The 19,604-nt window shown below is 49.8% G+C and overlaps 1 protein-coding gene across 5 annotated transcripts; it reads right to left on the bottom strand.

Annotated features, from left to right (window-relative positions):
- Positions 1-730: 730 nt before the first annotated feature.
- On the bottom strand, positions 731-15,281 carry TMEM219 (transmembrane protein 219). 5 transcript variants are annotated; one of them, XM_040973055.1, is made up of 6 exons: positions 15,208-15,281; positions 14,038-14,239; positions 13,745-13,934; positions 4,386-4,615; positions 2,969-3,138; positions 731-1,351 (listed from the first exon to the last, which is right to left on the bottom strand). In XM_040973055.1, exons 2-5 carry the CDS (start codon positions 14,200-14,202, stop codon positions 3,001-3,003), a joined length of 723 nt encoding a protein of 240 aa, XP_040828989.1. In that variant the 5' UTR covers positions 14,203-14,239; positions 15,208-15,281; the 3' UTR covers positions 731-1,351; positions 2,969-3,000. The 5 variants fall into 5 exon arrangements, with proteins under 5 accessions (XP_040828989.1, XP_040828990.1, XP_040828986.1 ...); XM_040973056.1 differs by lacking the exon at positions 15,208-15,281 and adding an exon at positions 14,972-15,175; XM_040973052.1 differs by lacking the exon at positions 15,208-15,281 and having other exon boundaries at positions 14,038-14,963.
- Positions 15,282-19,604: the final 4,323 nt, after the last annotated feature.

Below are 19,604 nucleotides of genomic sequence, written 5' to 3'. Positions count from 1 at the left end.
TCCCGAGAGCAGCCGGAAGATTGTAGCGAAGGCGCAGCTGACAATTCTGCACCCTCTCTCCCTCGCCTGTCCGTCTCAGCCGCTCTCCGCACCACAGCCCCGGTCTCGTCCCGGTCTCCCTCTTCCTTCCAATTCCAAGATGGAGACCGGGCGGGAGCGCGCAGGCGCAGTAGGAACGCCGGGCCAAAGGGGGCGGAGCTGTCCCTCCGGCGGCCCCGCCCCTCTCTCCTGACGCTCTGGCCCGGGAGACGGGCAGCCGGCGAGGCCGGGTGCGCGCGCGCCCCGCCACGCGGACCCCGGGTGGGAGGAGGCGGGGAGAACGGCTCGCTTGCCGCGGGGAGGAGCCCAGCGCGCTCTCCAACGACTGGCAGTGGAGAGAGCTGCGGCGCCTGCGCCGGCCCCGCCTTCCTTCCGAGCCAGAGCTTGTTGCTAGGGGAAGTTTAGAAGGGGCGCGGGTGGAAGGCAGGCTGCGTAGTCTGCGCCTGCGTGCACGGCCGGCGGCTGGGAGAGGCAAGGGAGGGCCACTGCTCGGCGCGGAAAAGGCGGGAAAGTGGATGGCTGCGGGGCTAGGAAGCATCCAACCTGGACGCTGGGGCCCAGGTGCGAGGCATCTTTGCAACTCAATGAAACACAATTGGCCAGGTTCCTTCGTGGAACCTAGGCTCTGCAGAGTTGTATGACATGCCCCAGGTCACAGGGCAACAAATATCGAAGCATCTCCACGACTGGCTAGTAAGATCGATCTTATTTTATGGAAGAAATAATCAACACCTGTATCCTATACCAGAGTGCCGGTTTCAGTCCTGGCTGCCCCACCTCTGATTCAGCTCCCTGCTGATACTCCAGGGAAGGTGGTGGAAGACGCCTAAGTGTTTGGGCCCCTGCCATTCTTGTGGGAGACCTGGATGAAGTCCCTGGCTCCTGGCTGTTGGAGACATCTGGGGAGTGAACCAGGGGATGAAAGATCTTTTTTTCTGTATCTCCCTGTCACTGTGCCTTTCAAAGAAATAAAATAAATCTTAAGACAGGAAGGAAGGAAGGGAACAAGACCTAAAGTGGCAAGCCTGGGACCAAAACCATCTGCTGGTTTTCCAAAAGCCGATCCCAATCATGGAGGAGCTAAAGGTAGCTCCCAACCTAATGTAATCTGTAGCAAAAATTAGCATCAACCAGAAGTTTGCCAATCCTGTTTACACTGTAATTTCCACGTCAGCCCATCCCCAATAAGTACCTAAGCCAAGAATGGGGAAAAAAAAAAAAAACCCTTTTATTCTTCCCCCTTCCCACATTCCAGTTCTTCATTTTCTGTATCTTCCAACTCAGAACCAAGATCCAAGAAGCTCATCTACACCTGGAGAGAAAACAAATCAACAAACGGGACACGTCAGAGGCCCTCGGAGGAAGCTCTGGGATGGGCCAGAAACACGAGCAGCAGCAGAGGGAGTGACAACTGTCAACTGTCAATCAACCAACCAAGTGGCATCAGGGTCCCAGAAGCTTCTAGGGCCAGGCAGCTTTCTGGTTGCTGTCCATGGCTGAGAGGGCAACACTATTCCTGGTGCCAAGGAGAGAGTTGGGGCTGTCAGGCCTGGCCCTCAGCAAAGCAAGTGGAGTTGATCCTGACCTTTCATTTCCTCTGGCCTGTACCTACTGCTACTTTTGATACCGACTTCCTCCAAAGATCCTGCTAGTGGATTCAGCTTTTCCTAAACACGGCGATGACTAAATGGAAGTGTGTGTCAAATGCTTGAGTGATTAGGCTGTGCCCAGGAAGTGGACGTCATCAGATTGTTTTGGGCTGATGAGGGTGAAGTTCGTAAAATTTTACATCAAAGCTAGATTCTAAATTTCAGGGCAAAGGCAAGACAAATTTGATGCATAATCCAGATGAAGTGTCAAACCTGAAGCTTTGCAATGAACAACTGTTGCCAAAAAGTGGATGGGAAATAAAGGTAAAGGCAGTGTCAGGCAGACTGTTAACTCTAGGGGTTAGCGCTATAGCACAGGGGATTATGCCACTGTCAGCATGGCCTGGCATCTCAGATGGGTGTTGGTTTGAGTCTAGGCTACTCCACTTCTGACTCAGCTCCTGACTAATGCACCTGAGAAAGCGACAGATGTTCCGAGTGCTTGGGCCCCTGCCACCCACATGGCACACCTGGAAGAAGCTTCTGGCTCCTGGCTTTGTCCTCTTTCAGTCCAAGCTATTGCAGCCATTTGGGAAGTGAAGCCGTGGATGGAAGAGCTCTTTCCCTCTGTGTCTTTCCTCTCTCTTTCAAATAAATAAAAATATTTTTCAAAAAAATTATAAAGAGGGGCTGGCATGGTGACACAACAGGCTAATCCTCTGCTTGCAAGCACTAGCATCCCATCTGGGTGCCAACTGGTGTCCTGGCTGTCCCACTGCCTGATCCAGCTCCCTGCTTATGATTTGCGAAGGTATAGAAGGATGGCTCAAGTCCTTGGGTTCCTGCACCCATGTGGGAGACCCAGAAAAAGTTCCTGGCTCCTGGCTTTTTCAGTTACACATAACTCAGAAATAAGTAAAGCCAAACCAGACCATTTAGGAATGTGTGCTTGATGATGAGCCACAGAGCAGGACAGCTACTCACTGCAAGGGAACCAGAAGAGACTTGCTAGGAATACTGTCCCCAGAGTGGGATCTAAAAATGCATTAATAAATACATGAATAAATAGATAAATTGCCAAGCTATACTTTTATGTTTTCTGGTCTTTTCTACGAGTACCAAATGTTCTATACTAATAATAAAGCAAAAGTAAGTAAGAAAAATGTTGACTGCTCAGGGCATGTACTGTCTTCCATCCCTGCAGGATGTCACTGAATTGGGTTTTCAGGAGGCCAGAAGTAGCCATATTTGAGGCTAGATCTGCTACCCTCACCCTATCCCACCCCATTCCCTGTTCCCACAGGATTGATGAGGAAAAAAACAAAACCAAAAATGCTCACCTAGGAACCAGGCAGGAAGGAGGACAGCACCCTCAGAGGTGGGTTCTGGACCAGTGGGCCTCTCGACGCGGGTGGAAGCACACGGCAGTGCCACAGCAGAGCAGGCCGCATGAGAGGAGCAGGAAGGCGCCTAGGACCAGCAGCCTGGAGCCGCACAGGGCCAGCTCCTCCTAGGGACAGGTGTTAGGGGGAAGGGGACATGAGGCAGGGAGCTGCTGCAAGGAGAGGCACCTTCTCTTGGGAAGACACCTGATCCCAGCCCAATGGGGGACAGTGAGAAGCCTGCAACAAGGGGAGCAGGTCCTACATCCAGTGAATGACCAAAGGGCAAAGGTGATTTCTCCATCACCCGAAGTTTGTCATGATGGGTCCCAAACCGCTTTCTTGCCCAGCCCCTGACAGGAGACAGGAAAGTTCAGTGTCATAGATGTTTTCAAGCCATGCAAGAAGTGCCAGATCTAGAATCCTGGCTTTCCCTGACTGTCCCAAGGCATGCTCCCCCCAGGGCAGGGGTTGTGGGCTTTGCCAACCAGGGAGATCAGAGCAGAGCAGCCTCCTGGTCCACCTCCCTCTTCCATGCAGCCCACCTCCTGCATCCAGCCTCAGCGGCCACTTCTCTCTCCTGCTTAGGACCCTTGTTCAGAGCCAAACTGCAGCATTCTGGCCTGGTGATCGGGCCCCAGCAGTCTCACCTGCCCCTTCTGCACCCGCTTCCCAAGCCTCCCACATTCATCAAGGATCACCCCGACAGGACAGGGCAGAAGGTGTGGTTACAAGTCTGGCTCTGCCACTTAGCCAGCTGTGTGGCCAGAGGCAATTCCCTCCCTCCTTCTCAAGCTGCTCCTCATCTACAAAACGGGATCATAATAACTCCTAACTCAAAAAGCTACCTGAAGATCAAATAAGATAATGGATCTCAAAGCACTTTGTATATTACAAACTGCTACAGCCTTTCTCAGATGCCATCTTCTCTCTGGGGTGCCCTCCACACAGGTTTGCGTAGGATTAACTGCCCCCTGCTTGATTTATGTGAAACTGCTCACATGCCTAGGACAGCGATCAGGCCATTCCATTTCTGAACTTCTCTGAGGTCGAGATGGAGTTCTTTTGTATTTTGAGACCATGATCGCTGTCATTCATCACAGCTCTATTATGTGCCCAACCAGGCACTGGGCACTTTGCAGTCACTATCATTTAAGTCATTTGTTGGAACTGAAGGATGGTGTTGGCTATGCCTTCCTACACGTTGGGGAGCTGAGGCTCAGAGACATTCAGACGCTTGCTCTGGGTCACACAGCCTCCAAGACAAGGTTAGAAGGTCTGTACTTTTGCTGCCAGGCAAGACTGCTTCCAGACACCTTTGAGACTCAACCCTTAGCATGCAGGCAGTTCCCAGGACTGCCCCTGGAGCTCCTACCGAGGTGAGCAGCTTGGTGAGCACCAGGCCTTCGTGGCTCCAGATGTGGACACACTCCTGCCTCACCCGAGGACTCACGCTGCCATTGCCTGCTGCTTCCTCGGGGCAGGGCATGGGTGGCTGGCTGGAGGGCAGGATTCCTGCACCCGCATTAAAATACAGGCAGGTTCCTGGGGTCCTTCCTGGGATCACCTTGGCTGTGATGAGGATGGACTCATCCGCAGAAGACCCTGCAGGAGACACAGAAGAAGAGATAAGAGAAAATGAGGGGTTGGACGGGGGCTGACTTTAGACTTCACCCAGTTCTGAGGCTCTGTGTGAACACAAAGTGTCTGGGCAGCGATTGTATTATGGGGATGGGTCTCATAATCCAAGCTTTTGACTCTGCATAAGAAACGAATTTCAAGCCAATATAAGAACGGGAGCAGGACTTATCGGAAGGGAGGAAGGAATGCAGCAAGCCCCAAGGGGGAAATCACATTGCACCCCAGCTTGGTGGCTCCCTTTCTTGGGCACTGGGTCCAGGACTGTACACATGGAGGCAGGGGTTCTGTGCACCCACTGACCTCTGGGAAGGCTTTGTGACCTCTCTCCATGGAGCAGAGCTTTTCCATTAGGGCAGGGATACGGCCCGAAGGTGGCTGGAACTTTCTGCACGGCCACATCAGTTCTATTCAAATTAAGTAGTTCATATGCCCTCATTTATATCATTGTGAAATGAAAATAACTGGGCTTTCACAGCAGCATAAAGGAATTTGGCTTGTAATCGCTACAGCACATCATGCCAATACCGGCAAGGCTGCTGACCTCAGCCTGTATAAACCAGTTCTTCCTTTTCAAGAAAGCAGCTTTCCGCCAGATATCAAACTCTGTTAAAAGGCTCACCCCTATTTTAAATCAGTGGGGAAATGATGGCTTTGTCAGTAAATGGCCTTGGGACAATTTCTGTGTGGAAAAAATAGATACACCATTAAGCTGTTAGTTCTCACTGTAAAATAAAATCTACATATATTTAAGAATGCTATAGAACAAAAACAAAAACCTTAACTACGTATTATAAGAAAATACTGGGCCCAACATGATAGCCTAGTGGCTAAACTCCTTGCCTTGCACGTGCCAGGATCCCATATGGGTGCTGGTTTGTACCCCAGCTGTTCCACTGCTCATCCAGCTCCCTGTTTGTGGCCTGGGAAAGCAGCTGAAGATGGCCCAAAGCCTTGGGGTCCCTTCACTCACATAGGAGGCCTGAAAGAAGCTCCTGGATCCTAGTTTCAGATTGGCTGAGCTCCAGCCATTGTAGCCATTTGGGGAGTGAAATCAGTGGATGGGAGATCTTTCTGTATCTTCTTCTCTTTATATATCTGCCTTTCCAATAAAAATAAATAAATCTCTTCTTAAAAAGGAAATATTGGGTCTGGCATGGTAGCCTAGTGCTAAAGTCCTTGCTTTGAACGCACCAGGATTCCATGTGGGCACCAGTTCACGTCCCAGCAGCCCTGCTTTCCACCCAGCTCCCTGCTTGAGACCTGAGAAAGCAGTTGAGGACAGCCCAAGGCCTTGGGATCCTGCACTTATGTGAGAGACCCAGAAGAAGCTTCTGGCTCCTGGCTTTGGATTGGTGTAGCTCTGGCTGCTGCGGCCACTTGGGGAGTGAATCAATGGACGGAAGATCTTATTCTCTGTCTCTCTTCCTCTTTGTATATCTGTCCAATGAAATAAATAAATATTTAAAAAAAAAAGAAAAAAGGAAAGACTGTGATTTAGCAGATAAAATGCAGTAAAAGTCTCCCATCCCATATCTGAATTCCCCAGGCTCAATTTCTGACTCTAGTTTCTGATTCCAGCTTCCCACCAGCACCTGCCTGGAAAGCAGCATGGGAGATCTGGCTGTGTTCCTGACTCCTGGCTTTGATTCTTGCCCAGCGTAAGCCTTTGAGGACATTTGGAGAGTGAACCAGCAGGCAGGAGCTCTCTGCTTGTCCATGCTGTCTCCTCAATGCCTTTTTTTTTTTTAAGATTTATTCATTTTTATTTGAAATAGAGTTTACTCAGAGAAAGAGAAAAAGATCTTACATCTGCTGATTCACTCCGCAAATGACCACAATGCCTAGAGCTTAGCCAATCCAAAGCCAGGAGCCTGGAACTTCCTCAAGGTCTCACACACAGGTCCAGGGACCCAAAGACTCCCAGGCACATTACAGGGAGCTGGATGGGGGAAACAGCCAGGATTTGAATTGGCACCCATGTGAGTGCCACAGGCAGAGGCTTTACCTTCTATACTATGACACTGACCCCTCTTCAATGCTTTTCAAGATCCTATTTATTTGAAAGGCAGAGCAATGATGGCCAGGAGAGAGAGACAGAGAATCTTCCACCTACAAATGAACTCCCCAAATGCTTACCACAGTCAGGGTTGGACTAGGCCAAAGCCAGCAACCAGAAACTCCACCTGGGTGCCCACATGGGCTGTAGGAATCCACCTATTTAAGTGGTGATCTGCTGCTTCACAAGGTGCCTTCTGCTGAACCTACTGAACCACACTGCCAGCCAAAGTCCTCATACTGAGATTCTACTGATCACAAGTACTTCAAAAAGTTTCTGGAAATGGCAGAGACCGGGTTGCCTGGCCCAGGTCCTTGGGTCCTCCTGCAAGAACTGGTCCTCCTCACTGGAAAAGTTGGAGCAGTGGATGGCAGGCCTGAAGTACATGGAGGATATGGCAGCCCACTGGGGCCTGCAGAGGACATCTGATACTGTGGCAGAGGAAGGAGAACAGAACAAACTGGACAACTATCCCAGCCACAAGATGATAGCAAAAACCTGGACGAATGGAGACTGTGGGGTTGACTGTGTCAGCCAGTGGAAGCCGGAAGGGTTTCCTCATCTGTAGATTGGCAAGACTGACATTTCAGAACTATCAAAATCACCCAGGCAGAACCCTCAGAGCATGCACCACATGGGAACCCTGGCTTGATGTCACGTAACTGTTCCCCATCCCCGAGTACTGCAGTGGTTGAAAGGCCAGGCATGGTTCTTCCCCTTATCACCTTCCTTCCCCCAGAAACAGGAGAAAGAAATAGAAAGTTCAAAAACAGTGATCCCTAATCCTGGATCCTTCCCATGCTGATCAACTATGTAAACATTTAAACATTTAAAGTAAATAAATTAAAAAAAAAAAAAAAGCTTAGTTTGGTGCCTAATTTGCTAACTCGGGTGCTAAGCACAGAAGGTGGTCCTTGAGAGTCGCTGAGCACCTGCTGGGCTACATACCCACGTCCACAATGTTCCCAAGCACATGTACATGTCCGTTTGCACACTCCTTCCTAGTGCACTGCTCTGTGTGTTTCTCCTCATCCTGGAGCCACATTGCTTTGATTATTGTAGCCTTACCTGTAGTGAGTCCTTAAGTCCCACCTCCCTAGCCTGGAAAGCAACAAGTGATGGCTCAGGTGGCTGGGTCCCTGCCAGGCCCCCGCAGATATCTGAACAGAGTCCTTGACTCCTGACATTGCTAGAGTCCAGCTGTGGTTGTTGCAGGCATTCAGAGAGTGACAGTCAGTTCCTGCAAGCGTTCTGTCTCCCTGCCTTTCAAATATGTAAATACATAAAAAATTTAAAACTGGCTCCTAGTGCAATGGCTCAGTGGATAAATCCTCACCTTGCAAGCACCAGGATCCCATGTAGCTGCTGGTTCATGTCCTGGCTGCTCTGCTTCCCATCCAGCTCCCTGTTTATAGCCTGGGAAAGCATCGGAAGATGGCCCAAACCCTTGGGTCCCTGCTCCCATGTGGGAGACCTAGGAGAAGCTCCTGGCTTCGGATTGGCTCAGCTCTAGCAATTGCAGCCATTTGGGGAGAGAACCAGTGGATAGGGAGCTGGCAATGTGGCACAGGCAGTTATATGGCTATGGCTTAACTATGGCTGCTGGCATCCTGCAGCAGTGCCAGTTCAAATCCCAACTGCTCTACTTCCAACCCTGCTGCCTGCTAATGTGTCTGAGAAAGCAGAGGATGACCCAAGTGGGAGACATCAGCTGGCCCAGCCCTTGACCACTCGAAGCTCTTTGGGAGGTGAACCAACAGATGGAAGGGATCTCTATCTGACTTTCAAGTAAAATTATCAAGTCCCTAGAAAAATGTGTATGTATGTAGTAGCCAGTGCCATGATGCAGTAAATTAAGCTGCTGCCTGCAATCCAGCATCCCGCTGCTGGAGCAGTCTCGACTGCTCCACTTCTGATTCGGCTCCTTGCTAATGTACCCGAGAAAGCAGTAACAAATGGTCCAAGGACTTGGGATCCTATAAACATGAAAAACCTGGACGAAGCTCTAGTTCCTGACTTCAGCCCGCCCACGGCCATGGTGGCTATTTAGGAAGTGGACCAACAGATGCAAGATCTCTCTTCCTCTCTGTATTTCTCCTTTTTTGTCTGTAACTCTGTCTTCCAAATAAATCTTTATACACACACTCACACACATAAATTTTAGTGAGTTTGAGTTAAACATCCTTAGACACGATAACAAAAATACAAGCAACAAAATAAAAAAAAATAAATTGAATTTCATCAAAATTAAGGGCATTTCTATTTCAAAGAACACTATTGACCGAATAGAAAGACAACTTAAATGGTAGACCTACAAATTATAATTTAGATAAGGGGCTTGTATTGAGATGTTGTCAGGGTGCTGGAGCAACGGCTCAACTGACTAATCCTCTATCTGCAGGTGCCAGTGTTCCAGAATGGCACTGGTTCTAATCCCAGCTGCTCCACTTCCTATCCAGCTCCCTGCTTATGACCTGAGAAAGCAGCGGAGGAGGATAAAAAACCTTGGGCCTCTGAACAGACTTAAAAGCGACAAAGAAACACCTGGCTTTAGATAAGCTCAGTTTTAGTCGTGAGTATTTGGGGAGTGAACCAATGGATGGAAGATTTTTCTCTTCTTTTTCTTTGTATATCTGCCTTTGATATAAAAAGTAAATAAATCTTAAAAAAAATAAAATGATATATTTATTTTTATTGCAAAGTCAGGTATACAGAGAGGAAGAGAGACAGAGAAGAAGATCTTCCATCCGATGGTTCACTCCTCAGGTGGACATAATGACTGGAGCATAGGGCTGATCTGAAGCCAAGAGCCCAGAGCCCCTTCCAGGTCTCCCACGTGGGTACAGGGTCCTAAGACTTTGGGCCATCCTAGACTACTTTCCCAGGACACAAGCAGGGAGCTGGATGGGAAGCGGGACCATCAGGACATGGACCAGTGCCCACATGGGATCTCGATGCATAGAAGGTGAGGACTTTAGTCACTAGGCTACTGCACCAGGATCCCCAAAAAATAAATCTTAAAAAAATAATGCTTGGGACCTTGGGACCCTGCACCAGTATGGGAGACCCAGAAGGAGCTTCTGGCTTCACATTGGCTGAGCTCTGGCTGTTGCGGCCACTTGGGGAATAAATCAGTGGATCTTCCTTTCTATTTCTCTTCCTTTCCATATATCTGACTTTCCAATGAAAAATAAAATAATACGTTAAAGGATGATTACAACTTAATAATTATATTAATCAATCTAATGTAATATTTAAAATAGTAATTAAATCATCCAATTTTTAAAACATGTGAAAGATTCTGAATATTCATTTGTTCCAAGAGGATATGCAAATGGCTATGAAGCACATGAAAATGAGTCACCAGGAATATGCAAATCACAACCTCAGAGGGACACAGACCCTGGCCACCTACCATCAGGAAGACGGAAAATAACAAGCCCTGGTGACATGGCAGGGAAAGTGCAAGTCATGTAGTGGGCACGCTCAGTGGTACAGCTGGGCAGAAAACAGTCTGTCAGTTCCTCAAGAGATTAAGCACAGCCTTATCGGATATTCCACTCATGAGTATATTCTCCAGAGAAGTGTGAACATATGTTCCCACCAAAAATGTACACAAGTATTCATAGCGGCATCACTTACAATAGCAACAAAATGGAAACAACCCAAACAGAAATCAAATGATGAGTAAACAAAAAAGTGTAAGATTTACACAATGGATCTTATTCAGCTATAAAAAGAAATGAAGAACTAATACAGGGTGAGTCTTAAAAACAAAACAAAACAAAAAAAAACAAAACAGGGCCCGGCACAGTAGCCTAGCGGCTAAAGTCCTCTTCTGCATACACTGGAAACCCATATGGGTGTAGTCCCGCTTCCCATCCAGCTCCCTGCTTGTGACCTGGGAAAGCAGTCAAGGACAGTCCAAAGCCTTGGGACCCTACACCCGAGTGGGAGGCCCAGAAGACGCTCCAGGCTCCTGGCTTTCAGATCAGCTCAGCTCCAGCTGTTGCTGTCCCTTGAAGAGTGAATCAATAGATGTAAGAGCTTCCCCTCTGTCTCCCCTCTCTGCATATCTGACTTTCGAAAACAAACAAATAAATCTTAAAAAAAAAAAAACCCACGAACCTCTAAAACATGATTCCAGGGCTGGCGTACTGCAGTGAGTTAAGCTGCTGCTTGCAATGCTGGCATCCCATATCAGGGAACTGGTTCTATACTCGACTGCTCCAGTTCCAGGCCAGCTTCCTGGTAATGCACCTGGGAACACAGAAGATGACCCAAATCCCCGGGCCCCTGCACCCATGTGGGAGACCTGGAGGAAGCTCTTGGCTCTGGCCTGGCCCAGCCCTTGTGGACAGGTGGGGACTGAACCAGGGAATATGAGATCTTTCCTCTTTGTCACCCTTTCAAGTCAACAAATGTTTTTTTATTTATTAATAAAATAATTCATCTTTTATTTAATAAATTAATTTATCTCATTAACAATAAATTATAAATTTTAGTGTAATTCAAATTGTAAGAATATTTATATTATAAAATAGAATGAATAAATTATCTTATTTCCTGATGATTATTATTTTTAAAAAAACACGCTTCAAAGTGAAGGGAGTCAGTTACAAAAAAGCATGCAAGGATGAATACGCAGAGAACATACTGGTGGCTGCCCAGGCTTATGAGGCTGGCATGGGGGAGGGAAGTGACTGCTAATGGGTGTAGACTATTCCGGGCTGATGGGGATGTTCTCAATATTAATTGTGGTGGTGACAGTTGCAGGCTGTTGTGTACACACTAAAAGCCATTTCCTTGGACCCTTGAAAGCAGGGATTTGTATCATCTATGAATCCTATCTCTGTAAAGCCATCATACAAAGGTACTTCAAAAACCTTGAGAAATGGGATTCAAAAACAAGCTTATTTTAGTACAAAAAATTTGAACTTCATATTTATTTTATAACATTCATTTCTCTAATTTTTTTTTACAAAAAAGATTTATTTATATATTTATTTATTTATTTATTCATTGGAAAGGCAGAGTCACAAAGAGAGAGGGAGGGTGAAATATAGAGAGAAATCCTTCATCTGCTGGCTCATTCCCCATGTGGCTTCAACAGCTCGGCCTGAGCCAGACTGAAGCCAGGAGCCAGGAGCTTCCTCTGGGTCTCCCAAGCGGGTGCAGGGTCCCAAGATTTTGGTCCACCCTCTACTGGTTTCCCAGGCCACAAACGTAGAGCTGGGTGGAAAGTAGAGCATGTGAGACTCAAACTGGCCTCCATAAGGAACACGAGCATTGCAAGTGGTGGCTTACCCCATTATGTCATGACACCAGCCCCTCTATGAACTTTCTGAAAACTCCAAGGAGCAATGTATTTTTTTCCAATCAGCAATAAGTATATTTCAAATAAATCTCAGGGATAATAATGTTTACTACTGCAAAAAAAAAAAAAGCTTGTTGCAAATTTTATTTTATTTTTATTAAATCTGAGCATTTTTTTCAAGATTTACTTATTTTTTGAACTAACATCAGTGACAACATGTATTTCAACTGTTGCATGAGAATGATGAAAGTAGCATGGGTACTGAAATAAGATTTACTTGGTTTTATTTTATTAGAAAGTCAATTTACTGAGAGAAGGAGGGACAGAAAGATCCTCCACCTGCTAGTTTACTCCCCAAGTGTCTGCAATGGCTGGAGCTAAACCAATCCAAAGCCAGGAGCCAAAAGCTTCCCCCAGTCTCTCACATGGGTGTCAGGTCCTAAAGCTTTAGGGCATCCTCCACTGCCTTCCCAGGCCATAAGCAGGGAGCTGGAAGGGAAGTGGAGTAGCCAGGAGACGAACCGGTGGCCACAGGGGATTGCAAGAGCAGGACTTTAGCCACTAGGCTACCATGCTGAGCTCCTGAATCAACACTCTTGATATAGAATGTGGGTGTTTCAAGCAGCGGCTTAGCTCACCAAGCCAAAATACCAGTTGCAATGTATTTGTTTCAGATGTGTGCATTTGAAAGGAAAGCAAGAGAGAGAGATCCTCCTTTGTAGCTCACTCCCCAAATGGCTGCAATAGCAGGGTCTGTGCCAGGGCAAAGCCAGGAGCCAGGAACCCCCACCCTGGCCTTTCACCTGGGGGCGAGGTGCAGGGATCTGAGCACTTGGGCTATTAGTCATTGCCCTCCCACATGCATTTCTAGGTAGATGGCTTGGAAGCAGAGTAACCAGAACTCAAACCCACAGGCCGATGCTGATGTCAGCTGCAGCGAGTGCTGGCTTGACACACTGCAACACAAAACTGGTCCCCAGGTATTTTTTTCAAAAGGTAGAAAAATCTGTGTCAAATCTGTACATATCAGGCACCCCTCAAGCTTGGAGTTTGTTACATCCATGCATACTGGGTGGATACACTCACCCACGTGACCTGAGAAGCATCTTAGAATGACAGTATCGCTTTGCACCGTGAGGTCCTTCTGACCTCGGAAATCCAAAAAATTCTTTCCCTCCTTCCTCTTCATCTCTCCATTTTTAAAAGATTTATTCTTTTATTTTGAAAGTCAGAGTGGCTTTCCCCATCACACCCCAGCACCCTTTCCTTACTGTTTTGATAAGGCACCTAAAGTCAAATACACACGGGCATCAGAGTCCATTTGGTGACGCGCTCTCCCTCACTTGTTCCCAAAAGACAAACTCTTTGGAAACCAACAGTGGCTAATCTAAGAACACAGCAAAGCACTTAAGGCACTCATTTAATTGAACAGGACATGGAAAGAGAAGGTACTTCTAAGAGGAGACAGCAAGAACACTGGGTCAAATCTGGCCTGTCATCACACCACAAAGAGAGACTCAAAGAATCAGGAAAGGCAAAGAAAAGCCATTGATTGAGATGCTTCCCTTGGGTAACAAGTACCCAATTCCTGCTAAAGAGGTGGTAAGTAACATCCAAGGATGTACCCATAGCCACCAGGCTGGTGAGGAGAGAGGCAGGGCTCAGTTCTACATGTTTGGATGCCACATGTTTCCACCGCCACACCCCGCACCCAGCTCACCTTTCAATCCCACTTGCCGGCCTGGGATGCTGGCTTGGAATGTCTGGGTCTTGTTCCTGCCTGGATCATCCCCAAAAGTCAACGTGGTCAGTAAGCCTACAACATGAGAGCCTGGCCGTTGTGCTGTGGCTGTCCCATTCCCGGGGCACAGGGTCAGCTGGCCAAAAGACCTCAGAAAGGAGACCCAGTCCTGTGTGTGAAGAGGAAGACGGGCAACAAGTGAGAGGGGAAGGGTAGCAAGTACAGGATTGCCTGGGGGGAGGGAGGATGGGACCGGGCAGGGGGGTGCTCACCTGAGGGATGTCCGGGCTGCGCAGGCTGCTCCGGTGGGTGAGGAGGTAGCCCCCAAGTCCCAGGCCAGAGAGGCCGAGCAGCAGCAGGATCAGGGTGGCACAGACCAGGGGCGGGTGGTGCGCCAGACACAGCTGCACGTTGTGCCCTGCTTGGCAGCTGCCCATGGGGAGCAAAGGCAGCTGGGCCTCCAGGGAGAGGCGGCTAGAAGACAGGGGGGGGAAAGGTGAGCCACATAAAGCCTGCAAGAGGCACTGACCCCCCATGGATGCAAAGCCTAGCGTGGCCGAGGTGAAGAGGTGATGCCGCCAGAGCCACACAGGCCGTTCTAGCTAGCAGAGCCAGGATCAGAATCCAAAGCTCTGGATTCCCCAAGATGTCCACAGCATTTTGCTTCTGATGACATTCAGGCCCCGGCAGCCAGCTATCAGAAGGCAGGAGAGAGAATTCTCCATTCTCCGACAGGAGGAAGCAGTGCTGGAGGTGTGGGGTTTGCCTGAAGCCACACAGTTCCTTCCAGAGTCCAGACCCGGCAGGGAATGTCTGACCAGAACCGCTCTTGGGAGCCCAACACTCGGGTCTGCTCCTCATTCACCAAGGGACAGGCGGTTAGCACCCCCAGTGAGCTCAGGAGTCTGTGACACAGGAATAACATCAGATAAAGACTAAACGTGGCAGAGCAGGTGTCTCCTTGGCCCTGCAGAAACTCCACAAATGTCCGTCCCCTTTCCCTTTTTCTCTATGTGGAACTGATCCACAAAATCAGGTGAGGCAAGGAACACACACGCGCACACACACAGCGGAGGAACCGAGGCCCGGGCATTCGCTCTTCTAGCAGTGGCAGGGTCAAAGTCAGCCTCCTGTGTCAACCTGATGACAAGGAACATCTGGAAGGCCAGAGGCGGGCAAACGGGGTGGGGGGCCAGGGAAGGAGACCCGAAAATGCAGGCGCCAGGAACGCTCAGCCTCAGCCCTGCCTCCAGTAGTCCTGGGACTTTCTGGAAAGGGGAAACTAAAAGGACCCGGGGGGGGCCAGAGCCTGAGGGTGAGCAGCGGCCTCTGGCGCACCTAGGCCTCCCCGCCCCCGCACGCCCCCTCCGAGGGACCGCAGCACCCTCATCCCTTTCCCAATCTCGCTGGCGGCGTCGGGCCCGCCAGCCCCTCGCTCTCACCGCTCAGAGCCCGGCGGAGGCCAGCGCCCCCGGCGACGTCACGCGTGCGGCCGCCGAGGGGCGGGGTCCGCGCTCGCGCTCCCCTCTCCCACTCCTCCCACCTGCCCCACCCACCCTCGCGGCGCGCGCATGCGCAGTGGCCCTCGGCGCCCGCCCCGCCTTGGCGAATCAGAGTCGGGATGTACCAAAAGAGTGGCCCGCCGAGGGGTCAAGGCCAAGAAGTAACTCAGCGAGAGACGAAGGAAAGCGAAGGGGACCCCCGGAGAGTTAGTTTTGGAGACGTGGCGGAACCCTCATGGCCTCTGGAGTGGCGGGACACAAATGAGAAGAGCATCTTGTCGCAGGCATTTTTGTGTGTGTGCCTGTTGCTCGTGTCCCCCCCGCGCCGGTAGTACAGCCCAGCCGCGCCCAGGTTCCGGGGAAGGACGCGGGCTACGCCCGGCAAGGTGGGGCTCCGGCTTTAGGATTGACTTTCCGGGCTGCCAGCGGGGTTTGGGGTTCGCTACACCGCCTGCGGGAGAGCACCCCAGCTTTTAGCCACTCTGATCATAGGCTCCTAAGGCTCCCATCTGAACATTTCATGTTTCTAGTACCCCTGTATTAGAGACGAGAGCATCTTCCTGAGGAAGCAGGCATTTTGATTGTCCGTGCTCCGGACACCCCGGGCCCTGCACTGAGCATGGGGTAGTGGGGTCGTCCTATCTCCTTTACTATCTCGATAGGAAGTGACGACAGTAAGCGTGGGAAAACGGGTTCTAGTGCCCGCTGAGCGCAGGCCTTGAGCACTGGACAAATATTGCCTGAAGCGGAATGTTGAGAATTTCTATCCTGAAGACAGAGCCCGTGTCCTGTCGGCCCCACCACTCTCCCAAGTGTGTGGCATCAAACTTCACCATATATGGGCAAATGATCTCCGACCAGGGAGTCAGGACTGGGCAGCCCCAGGGGGATGTGCGTCAAAAGCTACAGTCAGTGAAATGGGAGAAAATATTTGTAAATCGTGTATCCCGTAGGAAGTGACTATCTAGAAGTTAAAGAATTCTTACAACTCTGCAACAACAAATCACGATGTAAAAGCGAGACCCTAAAAAGATGCTCAGGGCACTATTCATTAGGGAAATGCAAAACCAAAGATGAATGATACCCACGAAGGAATCGAAGGAATCGCTGGCTACTATGGGGAGTGCGTGTGTTTAGAAAATGCCTGATTCTCATATCTGAATGCCTGAATTTGAATCAGTTTCTGTCCAGCTTTCTGCCATTTCAGAGCCTAGGATGCAGTGGTGATGGCTCAAGTATCTAGGTTCCTGTCCCCCTGTGGGGAGACTTGACATCGTCAATTCCTGGCTCATCGGCTCTGTCATTGCAGTTATTTGGGGAGCAAACTCGAAGATGAGTTTGATCTCTATCTCTCGGCTTCTTAAATTAAAAAAATAAAAATTATAAACATTTAATAAGAATAGTGGGACCCAGGCTAGCACTGTGACACATTGTATTAAACTGTCACTTGCAATGCCAGCATCCCACATGAGCACAGATTTGGTTCAAGTCCCTGTTGCTCCATTTCTGTTCCAGCTCACTGCTAATGCACCTGGGAAAGCCATGTTGAATGGCCCAAGTGCTTGGGCCTCTGCGGAAGACCGATGGAGTCTGTAGTCCTTGGCTTCAGCCTGGTTCAGTCTGGAATATTGTGACCATTCAGAGTGCGAGGGTGCAGTGTTGTGATGCAGTGAGTTAAGCCACTGCTGGCAATAACGGTGTCCCCTAGAGGAGTGTGCGTTCTTGTCCCTTGTTCACTTCCTATCCAGCTACCTGCTAATGCATCTGGGAAAGCATCAGAAGATGGTCAGGGTACAACTGCACGGTGATGGCCTCTAGGAGGTGAGCTGGAGCAGAAGGGATCCAGGTACAGGTAATTTGATACATTCTGTTGGTTTTTTTTTAATCAATTGTGTTACAACTTTAGTAACATAGTATTTTTTTTTTAAATCAACCAATCTGCTTGTTGGACAGGGATAGAGGAAAAAGCTTCAGCCTTCCACATGGCCTAGGGGCTAGACGGACAGGCAAAGGCCATTCAAGCCTAGAAGGCTCTGTTCTCTCTGTCATGTTCTGCCCCCACACTCTCTCTCTGTCCCGCCTTCTCGCCTACATACCCTTCTCAGCTGCATGGGCAGGTGTAAGAGAGGGACCAGGAGTGAGCCTGGAAGCCTGAGCTATGAACCTGACCTTGCCATGGACCCACTCCTATGTGACCAGGGTCCCCCAGACTGTGTCCAAATCAGCTTGATTCAGGCTGTTAAGGCTAGGCACGTACTTCCCTGTACAGGCCTAGGGTGTTTTGGAAAGCTAAAGAAGAAACTGCAGCAGGAGGGCAGAGTCACAGAGAGAGAAGGTCCTGTATCCACTGGTTCATTCCTCAAATGGCCATGAACACCAAAGCTGAGCTGGTCCAAAGCCGGGAACCAAGAGTCAGGAGCCTCCTCTGGGTCCCTCACATGTGTGCAGGGTCCCAAGGACCCAGGTCATCATCTGCTGACTTCCCAGGTCATAAGCAAGGAGCTGGATGGGAAAGTGGAGCAGCTGGGACACAAACTGGTGCACGCAATGGGATGCTGGCACCACAGGGTGAAGGATTTCCTGTTGAGTCATGGTACCGACCCCCAACTTATTTTTATTTACAAGGCATACTTACAGAGAAAGGAGAGAGAGAGATTTTGAGAGAGATTGAGAGAGAAATCTTTCACTCGCTGATTCACTCCCCAGAAGGCTTCAAGGACTGGTCCTGGGCCAGTGTGAAGCTAGAAGCCAGAGTTTGCCCTGGATTTCCCATGTGGGTGCATGGGCCCAGACACTTGACTCATTCTCCACTGTTTTCCCAGGTTATTAACAGGGAACTGAATAGGAATCAGAGCAGCTGGCACATGAACTGGTGCCTATCTGGGATGCCGGCAATACAGACAGAGGCTTAGTGTGCTATGCCACAGCACTGGCCCTATAGTAACTATATTTTAAGTAGTGGTTCTGGTGACTCATTTGGCCTAGCCATTAAAAAACTTAGATGGCCCCATATCCCACAGCAGTGCCTGAGTCTGAGTCCTGGCTCTGTTCCTGATTCCAGCCTCCTGCTCATGGGCACCCCAGGGTGTCTCCCAGAGGGCAGCAGGAGACAGCTCAAGGGACTGGGTTCCTGTCACCCAGGTGACCTGGATTGAGTTCCCCGCTCCTGGGCATTCGAGGAGTGAACCAGTGGATGGAAGCTCTCTGTCTCCCCATCTCTCAAATAAATAAAATGAGAATTAAAGAGAACAAGTAAATGCAATTAATACACCAATAAGATACTGGTTCTAAGCATTGGTTTCTCCTGTTGCCAAGCCCAGTCTACCATGACAAGCATGGGAACCATGATGGTCCTAACTCCAGGGCCTAGTTCTGGCCGGGGACTCTGGCATGGCAAGGGCCAGGACTAACCCCAGGCCCAGGGAAACCGAGGCAGAAAGCTTGGTTCTCCCAACAGAGGAAAGGAAGGAGGCAAGGGCCGAGGGGCCTAGGGGTCCCCAGGCTCTTTGCCTGCAGTGAAAGGAAGACAAAACTCCTCTCCCGACCCCCAGGCTTGTTTGGAGAGCAGGTGAAGGGCACACGTTGCAGCACATGGCAAGAATGCGCCAAGGGAAGGGCAACTCCATCCCCTACCTGTCCCATCTGCACGGGCCAGAGCAGGTGTTGTAGACCTGGATCCCTTTGACCTAGGATTCCTGGGCTGCAGCAATCCTTCAGAACATTCCAGCCCAAGTCTGGGATGCCAGCATGCTTTCCACATGGCAGGTGCAATCCCCCCACCCCCCACCCCCGCAGAGCTGGCACAGCCCCGGGGAAACCGAGACCATTCTCCTGCTGCTTCTGCAGGTGGGGCAGGCCTGGGCCGACTTTCCCTGCTCGGGCTCCACCCCAGCTCCTACCTGAGACAGCTCCACTTTCTCCTCCTCCAGAGCCAGCTTAAAGTCAGGAGGCGGCACAACGCCTCAGAGAAGCCCAGGACGTCCTCCAGATCGCTAGGCGGTCAGACCAGCTTCATTAAAATGAACTTTGTTCCCCCAGGATTTGTTCATGGAGGTGTTCTTGTGTACTTGATTACAGTTCCCATGGCGACAGGCTCACAGGGCGACAGGCAATGGGAAGACATCAGCATCTTCCGGTAAAGCAGGGATTTGACCTCATTTATAGTCACACATGCACCAGGCAACCTTGCAAGTGGCACAGCGTGAATGGCGTGCACAGAGTTCTGAATGACTTAGGAGAAAAGAACATTAAATATAATAGTGCAGTTGGAAGGAGGTGCTCTATTTCTGGTTCAACCGAGGTGCTTAATAACTGGGAATTGCTCATAGCAGCATTAA

This window comes from Ochotona curzoniae, unplaced genomic scaffold, assembly GCF_017591425.1.
Source record: "Ochotona curzoniae isolate NIBS_2020 unplaced genomic scaffold, NIBS_Ocur_1.0 contig_2321, whole genome shotgun sequence".
Taxonomy (NCBI): Eukaryota; Metazoa; Chordata; class Mammalia; order Lagomorpha; family Ochotonidae; genus Ochotona; species Ochotona curzoniae.
Note: the sequence above shows the minus strand (reverse complement) of the source record. Positions and strands in the feature narration are given on the sequence as shown.

Coding starts and splice junctions, on each gene's coding strand:
- TMEM219 (XM_040973052.1), bottom strand. CDS start 14,301: ATGGGGGGTCAGTGCCTCTTGCAGGCTTTATGTGGCTCACCTTTCCCC. Junction 13,935..14,037: donor GCAGCCCGGACATCCCTCAG/GTGAGCACCCCC, acceptor CTTCACACACAG/GACTGGGTCTCCTTTCTGAG. Junction 3,139..4,385: donor TCACCAAGCTGCTCACCTCG/GTAGGAGCTCCA, acceptor ACCTGTCCCTAG/GAGGAGCTGGCCCTGTGCGG.